The sequence below is a fragment of the Tenebrio molitor genome, chromosome 5 (genome assembly GCF_963966145.1).
Source record: "Tenebrio molitor chromosome 5, icTenMoli1.1, whole genome shotgun sequence".
In the NCBI taxonomy this organism is placed as follows: Eukaryota; Metazoa; Arthropoda; class Insecta; order Coleoptera; family Tenebrionidae; genus Tenebrio; species Tenebrio molitor.
The window spans coordinates 11,750,656-11,769,354 of record NC_091050.1 but is presented as its reverse complement, the minus strand read 5'-3'; the positions used below and the strand labels follow the sequence as shown (position 1 = coordinate 11,769,354).

The following is an 18,699-nucleotide window of genomic DNA, read 5'->3' as shown; positions in this document are numbered from 1 at the left end:
TGTTAAATGTGATGTCATTTGAATCTGAATCCATGTTTTGGATCAAAATAAACTATTAAGGGGGAGACAATTTGAAATTTAATTTTCAAGGAAATAACATTTCTTCATCAATACCAACCCAATTCCATTAAAATAAAAATCACTAGATAATTATTTTATATGTTAAAAATAAAATTAATGAAGCCGAAATAGAAAAAATATCATGATACACTTGTTTCACAAGACATGTTGTCAAGTTCCTTTCTTTAGACTGTCTTGTGCAACTCGTATAACAATATACTGTTTTGGAATAATTTTATTATCAAGAAACGTGTGAATTTAAAATTTTGTTGTACATAACAGGAAAGTTGTTCAAAAACGAATTTACTTAATCTAGTTAAGCGTTTATAAGTTATTACCATCCTGGTTGCGAGACTGGGAGTGTCTTACTTTGTTTGCAAATAAAATGATTTATTCACGCGCTTAATAAGTGTAGGCTCAGTTTAAGCAAATGACAAAATTACTGTTTTCAACGGAAGAAGAAAATTTTGCACTAACAGAAATCTGCATACTGTGCTTATTTAAAGAATTTAAAAATGCAGGCCACCAGGTCACCGCAATAACAATTAACTTTACAACTAGTGATCATCGCTAATTCGCTTAATTCTTATAATGAATGATCCCATTTGTAATTTGCAAAATTACCCCAAACGTGCATATCGTACAACTGTAGTGGGGAGTTGAGTCTTTTGCATCAAACGGCAAATTCAGACCTTATTCGCTTTGCTGCACGAAACATCATCTCTCATTACAACCCGAGTCATCAATGTCTTGCAAAAAGTAAAGTGTCAACAAGTCCCGTTCGTTTTAATTTGTGAGTATTTTCAGCAAATGCCTTTCGTGGAAGAATCGCACCAAAACTGAAATCTGTCTGTTAATAATTATCGTCGTGTCCATTTGTGCGATTGCATATTTCGGTTCAAGGTTTGTAAGAAAAATGTCAGATGGTGAGTTTCGCAGCTCAACCAGTTAAAGACAATTAATGCATGATCTTGTAGATGTTGACCGTCAAAAGAGTATTTGTATGACCGAGAAATGTGTCCACACGGCAGCAACCATCTTGGCCAAAATGGACAAAACCGTCGATCCTTGTGACGATTTTTATAAATTCGCTTGTGGGAGTTTCATCAAAAATGCGGTCATTCCTGACGAGAAAGCGGTCTTAACTTCGTTCACTCTGTTGAAGTAAGTGACGTTTAACATCACGAGAGACTTGGAGTATCTGTGGATTTTAGTGACAAAGTGAAACTTCAACTGAAGAAGCTTCTTGACCCCTCGCACCTCGAGCGTGACTCGAGGCCTTTAAAACTTCTCAAAACCATGTACAAATCGTGCTTGAACACGACAAAAATCGAAAAGGAGAGTGTCAGCTTTGTCAAAAAGGAGTTCAAGGAGTTGGGGGGTTGGCCCGTGACGGAGTCCACCTGGAACGAAAAGAAATTCGACTGGAAAAGTCTCCTGTACCGGCTTAGGAGGAGCGGGTGGAGACACACTTTCTTCATCAAGATGCGCATCGAACCCGATTTGAAAAATTCTTCAAAAAGGATTCTAACAGTAAGCGCTTTTGTTGTCTCCAGTCTCGAATGTATCAACATTTGCAGATCACTCAACCCGACATTCCTTACTATATTTTGAAAAAAGGTTTCAACAACACTCACGTCCAAGCCTATTACGATTATTTACAAAATCTAGCTATTTTTTTTGGGGCTGGGACGCTGTCAGCTGCCGTCGAAATGAAAGAAGTCCTCCATTTTGAAATTAATCTCGCGCGAGTAAATCCTCCCAAAGCACCAATAACACTTCTTGAGCTAGTCGTTTCAGATTATCGTCCCCCGCACCGACAGACTAAACGCTTCTCTGGAGTACAACCCCATGACGATCAAAGAGATGCAAGAAAGAGTCCATTCGATTCCTTGGCTGCAACTAATCAACAACTACCTCGCCCCCATCGAAATGTTCACATCTAGAGAGGTCATCAACGTTGGAGTACCCCAATTTTTCCAACAGCTCGAAAATCTTCTCCTGGACACGAAGAAAAGGTCTGCAAATCTGCATTCCAAACACTTTACCTAAGTGCTCTTGCAGGATTTTAGCAAACTTCATGTTCGTGAAGATCGTGCGAGACTTGGTGCCCCACCTGCCGGAAAAATTCCGAAGAGCTGAACTCGAGTACCTCAAGGTTATCCAAGGCAAGAGTCGAATCGAGCCCAGATGGAAGGAGTGCCTTCGGGAGGTGGATACGTATCAACCCGTGTCCCAAATCCCTCCCGAGACTGATTTTTCTTTTGCAGATTGCACATAGCTGCGTCTTCACTTTACGTGAAGAATTTCTTCAACAAGAGCGACAAGCGCAGAGTTACCGAGTTGACACTGGACGTGAAAAGAGCTTTCCTTGGAACCTTGCGGAAAATCGAGTGGATGGACGAAGACACCAAGAAGCGAGCGCTCCTCAAGGCGGAGAAAATCAACTCTTTCATAGCGTATCCCGACGAGATCTTGGACGACGACAAAGTGGAAGAGTACTACAGTGGAGTAGGTTCGAGTGCGCACTAAAACTCGGAAATAACTCGTGAGTTGCAGCTCCAACTCAATCCCAAAGACTACCACTTGAAGCTCATCCTCAACGTGTCTTCATTTGCGCACGTGAAGTACGTCAAGACGTTGCGACAACCAGTCAGCGCGTCCGATTGGTCCTCCCAGGCGCACTGCTACGACGTCAACGCGTTCTACGACCAGAGATCCAACGCTATTGGTGAGTAGTGTTGCGTCTCCGCCACGAACTCACCACAAATTCCAGAACTCCGCGCCGCGATCCTTCAAGACTCGTTCTTCGACTCGGAGAGACCCCAGTATATGAATTATGGGTCAATCGGGACGGTCACAGGTCACGAGATCACTCACTCGATGGACGATCGAGGCAGACAGTACGACGAGACCGGCAGCTTGGTCAACTGGTGGACATCGGAAACTGAAGACATCTTCGCACGAAGAGTAAAATGTCTGGTGCAACAATACAACAATCTGACTGTTCCAGAACTAGGGGTGGCGCTAAACGGTCGCAAAACCTTGACACAGAATGTTGCTGACAACGGAGGTGTCAAAATGGCGTATCAAGGCTATCTGAAGTGGATGGACAGGAACGAAGAAGAATTGGTATTGCCAGGACTTGCGTACACCTCGCGACAGATGTTTTGGATCGCTGCGGCCACCAACGTGTGCACGAAGTACACAAAAGAGACTCTGGAGCAACTCGTGCTGTCGGGGCGACACTCTCCTGACTATTTCAGGGTCGTGGTGCCCCTCATGAATTCAGACGACTTTGCCAAGGACTTCAATTGTTCTTTGGGGGCCCCCATGAATCCCCACCACAAGTGTCAAGTCTGGTGACTGGGCCCTAATCATTATATTACTTACAATGTATTTATTACATAGAAATAAAATAAAAAAAGAGTGTGTTACTGATTTTAAGTAATATGTAGGTACCTATTCTATAAAAAATATATCATTATGGATGACTTGGAGGAATAAGGAGCAAGGCATAAATAATTACATAATATTATTTAAATCCAACGCTGTTTTTAAATAAACATCAAAAATCTGCATTTTTCAATAGAAACTGCAAATACGTCCGCTTTTAGAGGTACACTCTAGCAAAATTTGTGAGGTTAGGTTTGGATGTTTAAGTTTTATTTTCTTGGCGATGATATTGAACACAACACAAGTTTTCATAGCAATACCAATACCCGGTATTATAATGATTTGTCCATTTTCCTCTTCACGTTTTGCTACACAAATTTTTCCAATAGATGAATTGTTGAAGCCATATAATTGAGAATTACGTATGAAATCCTACATTCATCTGTAAACTTAGAAGATTTGTCGTGTCTTTATCGTTTATATTATATAAAACTATACAGGGTATTTCACGCGTGATAATGAGCCTGACGGAATAATAAATTCAACCCACGATACATTTTCAAAAAAAGCCGGACATTTTAATGACAGTAGCCAGCTTTTTTCGGAAATATAATGTGGGTTGCATTTTAAATTACGTCAGGCTCATTATCACACGTGAAATATCCTGTATATTTATACAGTTACTCCTGCAGCTCTGCACTGAGGTCAGTCAGGTCACAACCTAACGTACAATGAAAATTTAAAATTGACAAGTGACGCGCAATTGGTTGTTTTTGTTCGTAGTGAGTCACCCGAAGAAGCGAATTTCACCAATTATCTTTCTCCAGGAAAAGACGTTTAGTTTTGTACATACTTGTAGCGTTTAGACTTTTTTTGATTAAGTATCTGGAACATTTTTTCTCTCGAGTGTGTACCACAAAACTGTGATTTCGTGTAAACATTAAAACAATCATCGAAAGCGCTTGCTCCAACAAAACTGCACTCGAAAACTTCTACCAGATGCGAAACGACGAAGATTTCTTCGAGAAAAACTCGACGAAGATGATTGCTACACCGTTATGACCACGCATTGTTTGTTACAGAATTTCTAGTAAATTTCGTGCCCAAATGGACTCTCTCTCGCTCGTAAAATACAATAAACATGCTTCAGTACATAAACTGAATACTAATTGGGCAACATCATCATTACCTCACGTCTTCAGTTTCTACTTGAAATTATCGTATTGTTATTAAATTTGGATCCATCATAACTGGGATTACGCAAGCGTTATTGTCGCACTTCTTGTAATTGACTAAAAATGAGAAGTATACCGCGCTCCAAGAATTTTTTTAATTAGTGTTGATGTCATGAACAATCGCACCAACAGACTTTTCCTCTAGATCATGTCGATTGGCCTGTTATGGGTGTCCAATTTTGTTCGTTGCATTGTTCTGTCCGTCAAATTATGGTACGTCCGATGGACTAACATGTTGTAACAATCTATATACTCTCCTGCAGCGCACCTCCGCGGAAAAGATGTTTTTATTCATTTCTACCTTTCTGCGATAGGCGATTATCGGAGTGTAAAGCCGGCTCTCAAAATTCCAGGTTCGTGTAGAAACGCTCAGTGCTTGGTGTGCATCGTTTCAGCGACTTGTGATCTTGGTTTCTGGTGGGACTTTGTTCTTGGCGCTGTTGGAATATTTTCAAACTTGAGGAGTTTTAAGTAAGACGATTTGTTTAATTTCGTGCTCACAGATACGTTCGGTGCCACTTCTATGAGCTTTAATTCAAACAAGTAGAACATATGAGTACATTAGAAAACAGTAACAAATATTAAGAGAGATTTTATTTACTCGTACATTTACATTTAATATATGATGAAGATGATAAGTTTTTTGTATAATTAGGTTGTAGTTTAGTTTTTTGATTTTGATGAGGAGATAAAAGAACAAATAAATTTTCATAGAAGGTGTTAAATGTACGTGAGAGAAAGTTAAGTTGCAATTAAAACATATTGCATTGAATTTGCATAATGTGCCGCAGTTACTGCAATTAAAAAAAAACTTTCTTAAAAGATTTGAACTTTGACATGGTAAGTGAGTTCTTGTAAGACGTTCAGTACAGTAAGAAAAATATTTATAGACGGATGGAACGTTTGTTTCATGAAATATTTTGTGTATATTTTTAAATAACCATAATGTACAGGATGCAGCTGTATAATTTATTAATTAAGAGTTACCTAATTGTCAATATTATAATTATGATTTAATAATTTAATACATACAGTGGTAATTAATTTAATATTAAAATAATTTTTTTCCAATTTAATTTTATAATCGTCTCTTGCGTCATCAGTTAGGAATTTAACTGTCCTGGTCGGAACTCAAGAGGATTAGAAAATTTATTAAGTCCATTCAAGAATTATTCAGGGGTGAAAAAACAATAAATCCGTAGAGGGATACAATGATGTAATTTAAATGATTGATTAAAGAATTCATCACTTCTTATATTCTGTTGTGCAGTAAATGATATCTGAATTTCGCATAATTATTATAGTATCAAAAATATTAGCTATTCGCATTAAAAAATTACTATCGATTAAAGAACAAACAAAAAAAAATCAAAGGAAGTTGCATCAGAATCACTAATTACATTTTCAATGCTTTCTACATCTCCTTCACGATCACATTTAATAGCATCGTATTCACGCTCATTTAACAATTAACGTTTAGGTTAGTTTCCAATTTTGAAAGACAGTTTCCGACAAAATGTCTTCTGAGTCACAAAATCATGCAATAATTTTTTTTGGCTTTTGTCGTTAGAAAAATGATCTTTCTTATTGCTTCAAGACGTTCTTCTGTTCAGGTAAATTAAACGTTGATGCCAACCTAAGCACAATTAAAAAAAAACTAAACCTGGTGTTGAGTCCATGATGAATAGAATAGGAAAAGCAGAGTGCTGAACGGAAGATATTTGGTCAATAAAAATGTGTATTTAGTCATTTTTCTACAAGATCTCTTATTGAAGTGTAACTATTAAAGTGCAATATGAAGCGAGTAAAAATTCTTTTGCAGAAAAGTTTTGTATTTGATGATTTTGTTCAGGTTTTTTTTTAACTTCTGAACCACAGTGTGTTTGTCTATTTCCAAAAAGTAAAAAATAAAGAGAAATGAGAGAACATTCAGAAGAATCTGTAAAATTTATAGTTTACAAATTCCTCATGGTACAAATTTTTGAAAATTTAAAAAATGCAGTTTGAAAACTAACTTTAATTTTGATGAAATGTCGATAATGCCGCACATTGATTACGATATCAACGCTCACGAATTTCTAAGAGTCGATTGTGAACGCACCAGTCGTGTAAAACGTAAGATTTAAACAGCTAATCTGTGATCCGTAACCTGTATAGTGCGTTCACAAACGACTCTGCAACGTCTACTATGAGGTGAAATTTCAAAAAACACCCGGTTTTTTTCACGGCATTGGCCGGCCAATGAGCGGACTGCGTTCGTGCCGCGTTTCGTCCCAACTTTCGTGTAAAAAATGACGCCGGCCGAAGTTCGGCCCACTTTCGTTCACGCTCTAAACGTGTTCGTTTCGTTCACTCCTCCCTCTGCTTCTACAAAAAAGACTACGGCTCCGTAAAATCGACCTATACAAAAAGACAACGTGCATCGAGAGGCGGGAAACAACCGGCTCTTTCCAGCGTGGAAGAGGGATCGGTTCTCAAATCGCAATCACACCGGCCCCGAAGATGGATTCGACAGTTCGACCGCTCCAGAGGGGCGGTGCTAACAGCACAAGCTCTGGCAATGTATAAAAAAAGTTAACAATAAAAAGAAACACCTAAAATGATATTTTATTTGCGTTGTAATTACGAATACATACTTTATAATAGTAGTTTATTTGACGAGTTCTTGTGTAAGTTACACAAGAACGAGTTAAATACAACGTTTTTTTGTTCGACGGGCCCCTTAAAGGCTCCAAATCGCTTAAAATCTTTAAAATTAGCTTGACGTTTCGTTTTGACAAGTAGTGACATTTATCAAAATCCGTTCACATAGGAGAAAATTCTAAAATTTTGACAGTGTCGAACAAAGAAATATTTAAAATAGAATCTAAGGAAGGAGGTAAAAATCAGGGCAGGCTTTGAAACTTAGTACCAACTGTGGTACCAACCACAAGCCGATAGATGGTCGCGGCCATAAAATGGCGCATGGAGTTTGCATTCTATTTTTTTTTTTGTCCGTGAAGAATCCCGACAGCAACATGTTCTTCACTTTGCTGGTCCGCATGTGAGGCACTTTAGTGACGGCATTCAAACAGTGTGTCCAACGTTAAAAAAATAAATCATGGCCTCGATTATGTCAAAACAATGTGAACGGTGTTTTTATACATTTATTAATCTCCCACTGAAGTTTAAAAACACCAAAATTTGTCTTTTCATAATGACAAATTAGTATAGTACTACATGCCACATCGTTATTTTCATATCAAAGAGGTCCACTTTTGAAGCTAATCTCACTATTTAATCTGTTTGAACATCAGTGAAAACAAATCTGCATAAAATAAAAATATTACTCTACACAGCAACACATTTCTAATTTGTTTGGGCAAAAGGAAATCGACTCGCACTTGGTATTTCATCTTCATCTTGCAATATTAATTAAACATTAGGTACAGTCGAGAGCAATAAATTTTGGTCGTCAAGGTCGTTCTTTGACGCAATAAAAAATGCTCCATTGTAAAGCAGTCGTAAATATCATAACCTATCATCATGTTGTATGACATTAATTATCATTTTTTTCTCATTTTTTTGACACTTTGTTGACATGCGCATAATCAGGAAGGGAAATTTTTTAAATTTGTGACAATCTAACCAAATTTTGAAATGACATTGACGACCAAAATGTATTGCTCGCGACAGTATTTCAGGCTGAAAAAACACATTTCCACCGCCGTCGCCGTCCAACTTTTCTCTTTTGTCATTCGTGAACCGCGATTGTTAAAATAAACAATACTAAACGCTCGTAAAGAAATTTCAAAGTTTAATTACGATTCACACTTGATGACTCCGCCGTCTGTGCAACACTTTCCCTATTATTTTACCTCCGTTCGCACATCCAGAAGCAAATTTTCAAGGATATTATAAAATTTTGAAGTAATTAGCGAAAGTGTTATTTACTTCTCGAATCAATCTCGTGGCCTTGCACAACCTTCCTTTGATCATTTTCCAAGTCGAAACAATGCACCTCTGGTGAACCTACATTTCACGGACCACTCGTTCTCGCCGGAAGCATTATGTATATGGGTCTCTGCTAGAAAACTCTTCAGAGATAACGAAAACAAACTCATTCGCGGATAATCTCGACATGCAAAGACGCCAAACAGCCCAAAGTCGAGCGCACCTCAACTCGCCATCCGTAAACACCGTATTTCAAGTACCGTTCTTGTAATGGAGACTGTCACGTCATATGTGACACTCGGACATTTTTTCCTGCACCGGAACTGTTATAATTCCATTAGATCGCTCCTTCGGGGAAGTGACAAACGGAGGAAATGCCGTATTAGCACCGTTGCCAAATTTAAATCGCTTTCGCTGGTGCGTTTTACAATCGCTTTAAGAAACCTCACATGTTGTAAGCCCTGGGACGCGATTTTGAAGAGCACGCGTCGCGTGCGTGTCGCAACTGATGGAACTAATCGCCCCCAGACAAAAAGATCTATTAGCCAATAATTCTTGGGGCCAGCGCGATCCACTCTACTTTGCGCGAAAATTGTCCAACGGTCCTTCCGAATCGATCAAAAGCAGGAGGCCACGCTCCGGCGGGAACGAGAGCGATCCATTTTGTACCGATTCAATCGATAATTCGCGTGCTTCCAACGGAAGCCCTTGCGAAACCATCGCTCCCACGATCGATTTAATTCGATTGTGAAACTGCAGGTGTGGAAACATCAACAATGTGATGAACGGCTCGAAAGGGAGCAGTACGACATACTGACGGTACCAGAGATGAGGTGATCACGATGTCCGTTCCGTGGAGGTGTTGTCTGTTCGTCCTCTTCGCCGCGCTGGCGTTGGGGGAGAAGAGGTGTCCCCCGCAGGAGGTCATCCTTCCTTGCCGCTGCATCACCAAGGGGGAGGAGTTCCAGATCTGGTAACTGTCAGCTATCGATACTGTCACGCCCCTAGCGTACATTTTCCAAAGTTGTCCAACCTGGTAAAACGGAAAGTACTAGAAAGGGCGGATAGTACTGGAGCTTCTTGGTTTAAAATGCAAGCAAAATTGTTGTCTAGGTGCTCGCACAGCGACCTGCCCAGCGTCCTCGAAGGCCTGCGCGCCATCGGCCAGTTCATGCAAGACCCCATCGACGAGCTCATCCTCGAGAACAACTACCTACCGTCGCTGCCGGGCCGCACCTTCGCCTCGTTGCGAGTGATGCGCTTGATGCTGCGCTACAACGGCTTGGAAAGAGTGTCGAGTGACTGGTTGGTGGGGCTGGAGAGGTCCTTGATGGAGCTGTTCTTGGTGGAACCCGACTTGCGCAGCCTCCCCGACGACTCGCTCGTCTACTTGAACCAGCTCGAGGCCATCACCGTCCAAACCAACCTGATGAAGCGCTACCCCATCTTCTCGGGCCTCCCCAAGCTCAGATACGTCCAGCTGGAGTCCCTCTCGCTCTTGGAGCTGTCCCCGAGGAACTTCAAGGACTTGCCGGCGTTGGAAACGATACACATCGGCAACAGCCCGAGGTTGGGGCGGTTGGAAGCCAGTTTTCTGCAAGACCTGCCGAGGCTTGCGCTGGTAAACATTTCGTACTGCGGTATCAGCTGGATGCATCCAAGGGCGATAACTCGGCTGCCCACTCTCAAAGAACTGTCTCTGGTTGGGAACAAGATCGTGGACGTCGGGATGGTCGGGCGGGGCAGTCGCGACTTGCCTCAACTGGAGGTCTTGCGGCTCGACCACAACTACATCGACAAGATCAGCGAAGCGGCGTTCGTGGACCTACCCTCTCTCAAAAAACTCTTCCTGTCCAACAACCAGATAAGCGAGTTGCAATACGGCGCTTTCCATAGAGTGCCGCAACTCAGGAGTCTGGATCTGAACAGGAACAGGGTGAGAAGGGTCCATCCGGAGAGTTTCTTGCAGCACTCCGGAAGCGGCCTGGAGGAGCTCTGGCTGGTGGACAACGACATAAGCCACGTGGTCGAGTTGAGGTCGCTTCTGGACACCCTCCCCAGACTGGTGTTTCTGGACATGAGTTACAACAATCTGGACGCGATCCCGTTCGGGGCCTTGCGTGGACACCCGACTCTGGAACGGCTCCATCTGGACTACAACAAGATCAATCTGATCGACAACGAAGCGTTCATGGCGATGCCAGCCTTGCGGGAGTTGCGCCTCAAGAACAACTCTCTTTCGGACGTCTTGTCTGGACCTTTGTGGAACCTCCCAGCGCTGAAAGGTCTGGATTTGTCTGGAAACTTCTACAGGAAAATCGAACCGCAACTGTTGGCGAATCTCCCGTCACTCAGACGAATCGATTTCAGCCAAAACGACATCACTTTCGTTGACCCCGAGGCTTTCCTTCTGACTCCAGCCCTCGAACACATCAACCTGTCCCACAACGCGCTTTCCTCTCTGCACCCGGCGACTTTTCGCCCCCTTTTGAGCCTCTACGACCTCGACGTGAGCCACAACTACCTCGTGGAGTTCGTTCCGAACCTCCCGAGAGGTCTGGAGTACGTCCACATGTCCCACAACAAAATCGCGGCGATTCCGAGTCCACCTTCTCCAGACCTGGACCTGCCCTCCCTGCGCATGCTGGACATCTCCCACAACGAGATCCACCGAATAGCACCGAACTCCTTGAGGTCGCTGCCGCAACTCCGGCGCTTCTACGTCGGCAAAAACGTGCTGCAACGTCTTGACGAAAACTCCTTGTCGGGACTCTCCCGCCTCGAAATCATCGACCTTGAAGCCAACAAAATCGTGCAAATCCACCGAAACTCGCTGCGAGAGATGTCAGAATTGAAGGAGTTGAACTTGAGGAACAACCGCCTCGATATCATATTCCCCGATATTTTCAAGGACACTCCGTTGCTGAAGAAATTGGACGTGAGCAACAACAAACTGTCGGAACTGTTGCCAGGATTCTTGGATAAAACGAAAGAGTTGCAAATGCTTGATGCCTCGAATAACTTTCTGGTGCAACTCCCGCCGAATCTCTTCGGAATGAAGAATCTCAAAGTGTTGGATTTGACCAACAACAGACTGAAAGATCTGCATCCAGAAACTCTGAGCAGTCTGGCCTCGCTGCGAGAGTTGAGACTCGCCAACAACTTCATCCAAGAACTGAAAATGGGAGTTTTCGACAACTTGCAGCACCTGCGTTCTTTCAGTTTGGACAGCAACGAGTTGGAAGTGATCGAAGCGAACGCCGTGCGCTCACTCCCGCTGCTCAAATCGTTGAAGATCAGCAGGAACAAGCTGAAGGAGATTCCCAACTTCGCCTTCAGCAACCTCCCGGCGCTCCAGATGGCCGAGTTGCAAGAAAACCAAATCAAAACTATTGGAAACGACGCGTTCCACGTGGTGCCGCACTTGTTGATGCTCAATCTGAGCCACAACCACTTGGCCGGTTTGGACGACGCAGGCTTGCGCAGTCTCAAGTCTTTGGAGCTGTTGGACGTCAGTCACAACCAGATCTCAAGAGTTGTGGGTTCGAATTTGGAAAAGATGGAGTGGTTGGTGGAGTTGAGGATGAACGACAATAACATCTGCGCGGTGCACGGGTCGCCCTTCGACGGCATGCCTCGGCTGCGGGTCCTCAACATGCAGAACAACAAGATGATGTCGCTGCCAGAGCAAGCAGTCCAAAAGCTCCGAAGCAACATTGCAGTACTAGACGTTGACGGTGAGTGTCTCGCTTCATTCCGATTTATATATTTATATTTTCATATTTGATGGCGGAAACAAAAAATTGTATTGTCAGTGTCAAATTTCTCAAAGACGTTCGTGATTTTGACAGAAATGCAGCAGATTGGCAATAAGATTCATGGTCAAATTAGTGAAATTATTTGTAATAAGTACGTTTGATTATATGAGAATAACTTTTCCTTTTGAACCACTGACAAAAATTAAAGAACGGGTTTTTATTTTTTCAATCCATTTAGCGAAAATTTAAATTTACCTAAACATTCCTTTTTACCGCGTTTATGAGAAATTTGACATTGACAATACAATTTTGTGACATTTCTCAGTCTTTTGTTTCTGCCATCAAATATGAAAATAAAGTCCATTCACGTTGGATTTTCCTCTCAAGGTCAAATAATTTAATTTTTTAGCTCTGTAATTATGTTTTGTAAATAGTGACATGCAGCTAACCAACATAATGCGTTTTAGCAATGCTCAATCCAACCTGTACGGTGTTTACCTATAATAATTCATTTTTGGTTTGGACCAGAGTCGACTATTTAAATTTTTTTAAATGTTGGTATCGGGGCTATGTCAAAATAACAAAATCAAAATTGTTCGAACTGCCAGTGTCAAATTTGACATTATTATTAAGTAATATCTCTATTCAATTCTTCCGCAGGAAATCCGCTTGCTTGCAGTTGCAACCTGCTCTGGCTGCAAGCGTGGTTGCAAGAGGGGTCGTCCGTGGGGCCCAGATGCGTCGACGGTACTTTACTTCGAGAGATGCGCCTCTCGCGTCAAGAGTGCACTCCTGAAGAAAGAAACGTAGAGCTGGTGGCGCCAGGATGCGAAGCCGAGCTTCTCACGGCTCCCGGAGCTTTCGGTACTTCTCAAGTCTTCTCACCTTGGATGAATCTCAAGTCGAATCTGACCAAAGAGCACAAGAACCATCTGGCGGCATCTCCGGAGGAGTCTGAGTATTTTTACGACGAATACGTCGATTATCCGTACAACGAGACTCTGAACAATTTATCAATGGACAGCAGCAAGCAAGACAGCCAAAACTCCACACCCAAATCACCCCATTACACCCCAGGGGACACCCCAACTATTTACGCAGCGCCGAAGAACAAGACTCGACCGGATATTCCTAAAGAAATCGTAAACTCGCCCAGTACTAGTGGTTTTACGTTTTTTGGGGTACCCCTGCCTAGTCTCAACCTCAAGAACTTGCTAGGTGGTACCGGACGAATGGATGACAAGAAAATGCCAATAAACACACCGATAGCTGAGAGGAAAACCGCGATAGTCAATAAACCTCCAAGAAGCGGAGCTCGAGGAGGACTAGGTTTGCCCAACACTCCTGAAATACAAACAGGAGGGTTCGTACCTTTGCTGCCAGGTTCCGGCGGGTTCAAACCCATTCCGAACCCACACCTACAAGTGCCCCAACCGTCGAATGTTTCCTTCGACAAGCCCACACCCTCGTTAATTCAAACCTCCCAAAGCACCGAACCTTACTTGTTGAAGAACGATGGTGCGGCCAGCATGGGACACCCTGTTCCGACGCCGCCTGCAACTGTGCCCCCCATAATTAGTGTTCCCCTCGTTCAGAATAAAACTGAAGACGTTTTAGAGGTGGCCAAAATCGAAGAGATCACCACGAAGGCGAAAATTGCGTCTAGCATGATCGAGATTCAAACGGCACCACCGGATGAAGAGAAGTTTGAAGACTTGTTCGACAAGGTCGTGGAAAGTGTGCCAGGAACCACCACAGCAGACCTGGAAGTTGCAGAGGTCCCGGATATCACCACCGAGAAGATGACTACTTTTGGGACGGAAATCGTGACGAGCACTCCGGTTCCGTCGTCGTCGGCGGGCCCCAAAGAAGACGCGAAAAAGGCGATGGCCACTCCGCTTTCCGCTTTGTTGGTCCCTGGAGGTCAACAACCCGAGTTCAGGCCGGCCGGGAGGCCTACCATAACCAAAGTGCAGTCGCCGCATGTTTCGGGAAGCGCTCCTCTACTGTCGAATTTAGAGTTGGGAGAGGTTGGGGAACCGTCGCCGCACAATCGCGAAAGCCAGACTCGGGACGCAACTTCTGACGCGCCGCGGAGCGACGACACGAGCTGGTACTTTGCCAACTACAACAAAACCAACTTGGAACCCTTTGTGGGGATCAGTGAGTCGGCAAGTTCTGGATGTAGTTTAGCGTCCTGGCAAACCGTTTTAAATTTGATTTTGGTCAGTATTTTCCTTTTCAAGACTAACTAATTTGTAAATACAACTGCGACGAGTGTAAATATTTTTAGAAAATTTACTAATACAATATTACAAACTGAGTTAAACAATTAGATTGTAAATTAAGTTAGGGTTAGTAAAATAAATCCGAAAAACAATCAATTCACTTCTTCTTCTCGTCCTTTTTCGTATCCTTCTCCTTCTCCTTGTCTTTCTCTTTACTGTCTTTGTCCTTCTTGTTTTCTTCTTTTTTCCCCTCTTCTGCATCTTTATTGGTTAATTTGTTATTTATCAAATTGTGGAGCGCTATGATCGACCTGACCATCGCCGCCAGATACACTACCAACATCTGATCGTTGTTCTTGACATAGAACGCTTTATTGAACGTGTCTTGACTTATATCTGGCAATAAATTAAATATATCTTGTAACTGATAGATGATTTGGTGGTTGATGGGCAGCTTCTCTTCGCTGACTTGAACGAGATAATTCCTAATGTCGCGCAACTGTAAGTGTAGACCTTTCAGGCCCAACAACTGATTCGTGATCCTCTGTGAGAGTGTCCCCACTGTGGTGTCTTTGATGTCGCGCAGGAGATGCTCCACGCCGACTTCTTCCGCCTCCTCGGCGCCTATCTCGCTCGGGACGTGCTCGAACGTCTTGGACGTGGGGGAGCCGTCGTCGTGGACCTCCTCAACGGCTTGATAGGCCTCGGTCGGCAGCCCCAAATCCTTGGGTTTGGCGTCGATTATCACGAGGACCGAGTTCGGACAGTAGCGCCGGATCAATTCGTTGATTGCGATGTCGTTCTGGTGCAGTTTGGGGCCCGTGTGATACCACCCCACTACCCTTTCGCGGGCGTTGACTTTTTTGAACATACCGTACATGTTTTCGAGGTAGTCGTGGTCCAAGAACCACACCGACTTGTCCTTGTCGTCTTCGTCGAATGGCACTGTTGATTAAATACAAATCAAACGAGTTACTTACTCAGAAGAGACAGTTCTAACCTGCAAAACTGTTCGACACGTCCAGGACACCCTTGGCGCGCCAGCACCCCAAAAGCACACCCACCACACGTTTCTGATTGCCGATTTTTCCCATCCGATTAAAGTGATCCACCACACTTAATAAAACTAAGGGGTGAACCACCACTTTTGTTGTGCTCACTTCTTGACTCGGCATTTTTCTATTTTTCTGATTTTGACACTGACAGCAAAATGGCGTTGACTTGACAGATTTGTGACAGCTACGGCGCATGCGCGTTGACATAACCTCACAAAATAACATGCTTGCACATGTTTACATTTAAAGTGTCAAAATGCAGGTTTCTGATCCTAATAATGTAAAAATATACAATTTAAGTGCAGGAAAGTCTCTACCAGAAGTGAGTAATGGAATTTTGTCGAGTCTCGCGAGTAAAATGTACTGTTTTAGTGGTTATCGGAGCGCAAGCGGAGGGCTTTGCTCAAGAAAGACGTAGACATTCGTCGAAGAATCGAGCTCATTCAAGACTTCGACATGCCCGGACTGAGCACAACGATCAGAGTGTCGCGAGATGGTCAATACGTTCTCGCCACAGGTATTTACAAGCCCAGAATCAAGTGTTTCGACGTCAATAACCTCTCTCTCAAGTTTGAACGATGTTTTGACTCAGAAGCCGTCACTTTCGAGATACTCAGCGACGACTACAGCAAAGTATTATCACGATTCCTTTTTTAAATGTCGCAAAAATCTTCACTTGGAACATTTCAGTTGGTGTTTTTGCAATGTGACCGCTACATTGAATTTCATTCCGCGCAGGGGCGTTACTATAGGTTAAGGATACCAAAGTTTGGAAGGGACATGAAGTACCACTACCCCAGTTGCGATTTATTTGTAGTAGGGGCGAGTTCTGATATTTACAGGCTAAATCTAGAAAGGGGTCAATTTATGACACCTTACACCAGTACTGCTTCTGCTATAAACAAATGTGAGGTCAATCCAGTTCACAATTTGTTTGTTTGTGGGACCCAAGAAGGAAGAGTTGAAGCTTGGGACCCCAGAAGTAAAAATTTGGTTGGCACGCTTGATTGCGCCTTCAGCTGTGTAACAGAAAATAAAGAGTACGTTTACCTGATGACTTGACTTGACCTGACTGAAAATATTTTTTTTTAGATTGGAAGGATTTCCTTCCGTCACCGCTTTAAAGTTCAATGGCGGATTACACATGGCTGTAGGTACAGCCACTGGGCAAGTGTTGCTCTATGACATTCGCTCAAACAAGCCATTTTTTGTGAAGGACCACATGTACGGGTTGCCCATCAAGGACGTGGAGTTTCACCATCAGCAGGATCTAATTTTCTCGATGGACAGTTCAGTTGTGAAGATTTGGGACAAAAACAATGTTGGTTTCACCCATCGGCGATTTTTTTTTTAATTTTGCGTTCGTAATAGCAATAGTACAATTTAATGTTATCATGTTGGTACTGCCAGACTCCTCTCTCAAGTCTAGAGGATTCTGGCAGCGTTAGCCAATACGCGCGAATATCTCAAAGTCGACAAGTGTTTCAATTGTTTTTTGCCAACTCTCATAAAATTCCCCAGAATTTTAACATTCTTACATTTGATTTAAAAACGGCTCAAAAGGTGCAAAATAGAAAAAATAGTATAAAAAAACTCGTTTCATGTCATTCGTTCTTTATAAAATCCGCGCTTCGCAACTCTTGGTCAAACATTTCCTTATGCAACTCGTTTTTTGATATACAGTTTTTTTTGTTTTATTTCTTTGCAGGGAAAACTGTACACGTCAATAGAAGCCTCTACTGAATTCAACAATTTGTGCGTCGTCCCAAAAACGGGTTTATTTTTTATTGCAAACGAAAATACAAAAATAAAAACTTATTACATCCCAACGCTGGGTCCCGCGCCGCGATGGGCCAGCTTCCTCGACTCGCTGACTGAAGAACTCGAAGAATCAAACGCCGAAAATATTTACGACGATTACAAGTTTGTAACGAAAGAGGAATTGGAGAAACTGGGACTGGATCATCTCATAGGAACCAATTTGTTGCGAGCTTACATGCATGGGTACTCGATTATTGTTTTGTGTTGTAGAATTATGTAAAGAACATTTTTTTCTGGTAGATATTTCATGGACGTGAGATTGTACAAGAAGGCCAAGTCGGTGGCGAATCCGTTCGAATTTGAAGAATACCGCAAAAAGAAGATCAGAGAAACCATAGAAAAGGATAGAGGGAACAGGGTCCAAGTGCATAAATTGCCAAAAGTGAACAAAGATCTGGCCCTCAAGTTGATGAACGACCAGACGAAAGACAAAAAGAAGAAAGAGAGCGCCGGCAGCCTTCTTCAGGACAGCAGATTTGCAAGACTCTTTGAGAATCCAGATTTTGAGGTCGACAAGAACGCCGACGAGTACCGCCTCCTTAATCCGGTGCTGTCGCGTCTGGACCAGAACAAGAAAAAAGAATTGAAGAAGAAGCTTCTGGCGCAGGAGTTCGAGCCGGTCGAGGAAGAGTTGGAGGGTAAAAACAGTTCTGAAGAGTCGTCGGACGAGTACGAAGAAAGTTCCGACGACGATCATACGTGGACCAAAGACGTGAAAAAGCAGTACAAGATAATTCAGAGAGAGCACAGAGAAAAGGAACGACTGGAAGAGAAAGAAGAGGAGGGTGCAGGGAAACAGCCCAAGTTGTTTGAATTGAGGCAAGGGGAAGAATACAAGGGGATACACAGTCTGAAGAAAAAAATTAACAAGTACGTCGTTGCGATGATGTTTTTGGGTTTATTGACGGTTGCGGTTTTCAGGGCACCGCTGGGAGAACGTGTAGAATCGGAAAGCACGTCCGTCAGGCTGTTGGGCTCCGTGGGGCACAGAGAAATGACATTCTCGACTCACAAGAAGAGGAACAAATCGTCGGATATGAAGAATAGGAAGCACAGAGAGGAGCGGAAACAGTTGGTGCGACCGGTCAACGGGATCAGATCGAAACACAAACCTTCGTACTTTAGAAATAAGAAAAAGTAATTTGTAGATGATTGTAAATTTGCATAAAATAAAGTGTTTTTCACTGTTGTCAAGATGTGAAGTAATAGTGTT

The 18,699-nt window shown here is 42.9% G+C and overlaps 4 protein-coding genes across 4 annotated transcripts; 3 read left to right on the top strand and 1 right to left on the bottom strand.

Moving 5' to 3' along the window:
- The first annotated feature begins 658 nt into the window (after window positions 1–658).
- On the top strand, window positions 659–3,489 carry LOC138131414 (neprilysin-2-like). Its single transcript, XM_069048400.1, has 10 exons — window positions 659–819; window positions 868–986; window positions 1,038–1,224; window positions 1,275–1,593; window positions 1,641–1,811; window positions 1,861–2,078; window positions 2,125–2,280; window positions 2,331–2,571; window positions 2,620–2,791; window positions 2,837–3,489. Exons 1-10 carry the CDS (start codon window positions 806–808, stop codon window positions 3,424–3,426), a joined length of 2,187 nt encoding a protein of 728 aa, XP_068904501.1. The 5' UTR covers window positions 659–805; the 3' UTR covers window positions 3,427–3,489.
- Window positions 3,490–5,010: 1,521 nt separating this feature from the next.
- Window positions 5,011–14,766, top strand: atk (artichoke). Its single transcript, XM_069049281.1, has 4 exons — window positions 5,011–5,162; window positions 9,384–9,597; window positions 9,738–12,361; window positions 13,043–14,766. The coding sequence occupies exons 2-4, from the start codon at window positions 9,467–9,469 to the stop codon at window positions 14,635–14,637; spliced, it is 4,350 nt and encodes a 1,449-aa protein (XP_068905382.1). The 5' UTR covers window positions 5,011–5,162; window positions 9,384–9,466; the 3' UTR covers window positions 14,638–14,766.
- Window positions 14,667–15,785, bottom strand: Rpn8 (regulatory particle non-ATPase 8). The gene is made up of 2 exons (XM_069049290.1): window positions 15,611–15,785; window positions 14,667–15,555 (listed from the first exon to the last, which is right to left on the bottom strand). The coding sequence occupies exons 1-2, from the start codon at window positions 15,783–15,785 to the stop codon at window positions 14,768–14,770; spliced, it is 963 nt and encodes a 320-aa protein (XP_068905391.1). The 3' UTR covers window positions 14,667–14,767.
- Window positions 15,786–15,821: 36 nt separating this feature from the next.
- On the top strand, window positions 15,822–18,680 carry l(2)34Fd (lethal (2) 34Fd). The gene is made up of 7 exons (XM_069049282.1): window positions 15,822–15,987; window positions 16,038–16,298; window positions 16,356–16,705; window positions 16,758–16,986; window positions 17,374–17,669; window positions 17,727–18,356; window positions 18,408–18,680. Exons 1-7 carry the CDS (start codon window positions 15,922–15,924, stop codon window positions 18,625–18,627), a joined length of 2,052 nt encoding a protein of 683 aa, XP_068905383.1. The 5' UTR covers window positions 15,822–15,921; the 3' UTR covers window positions 18,628–18,680.
- The last annotated feature ends 19 nt before the right edge of the window (window positions 18,681–18,699 follow it).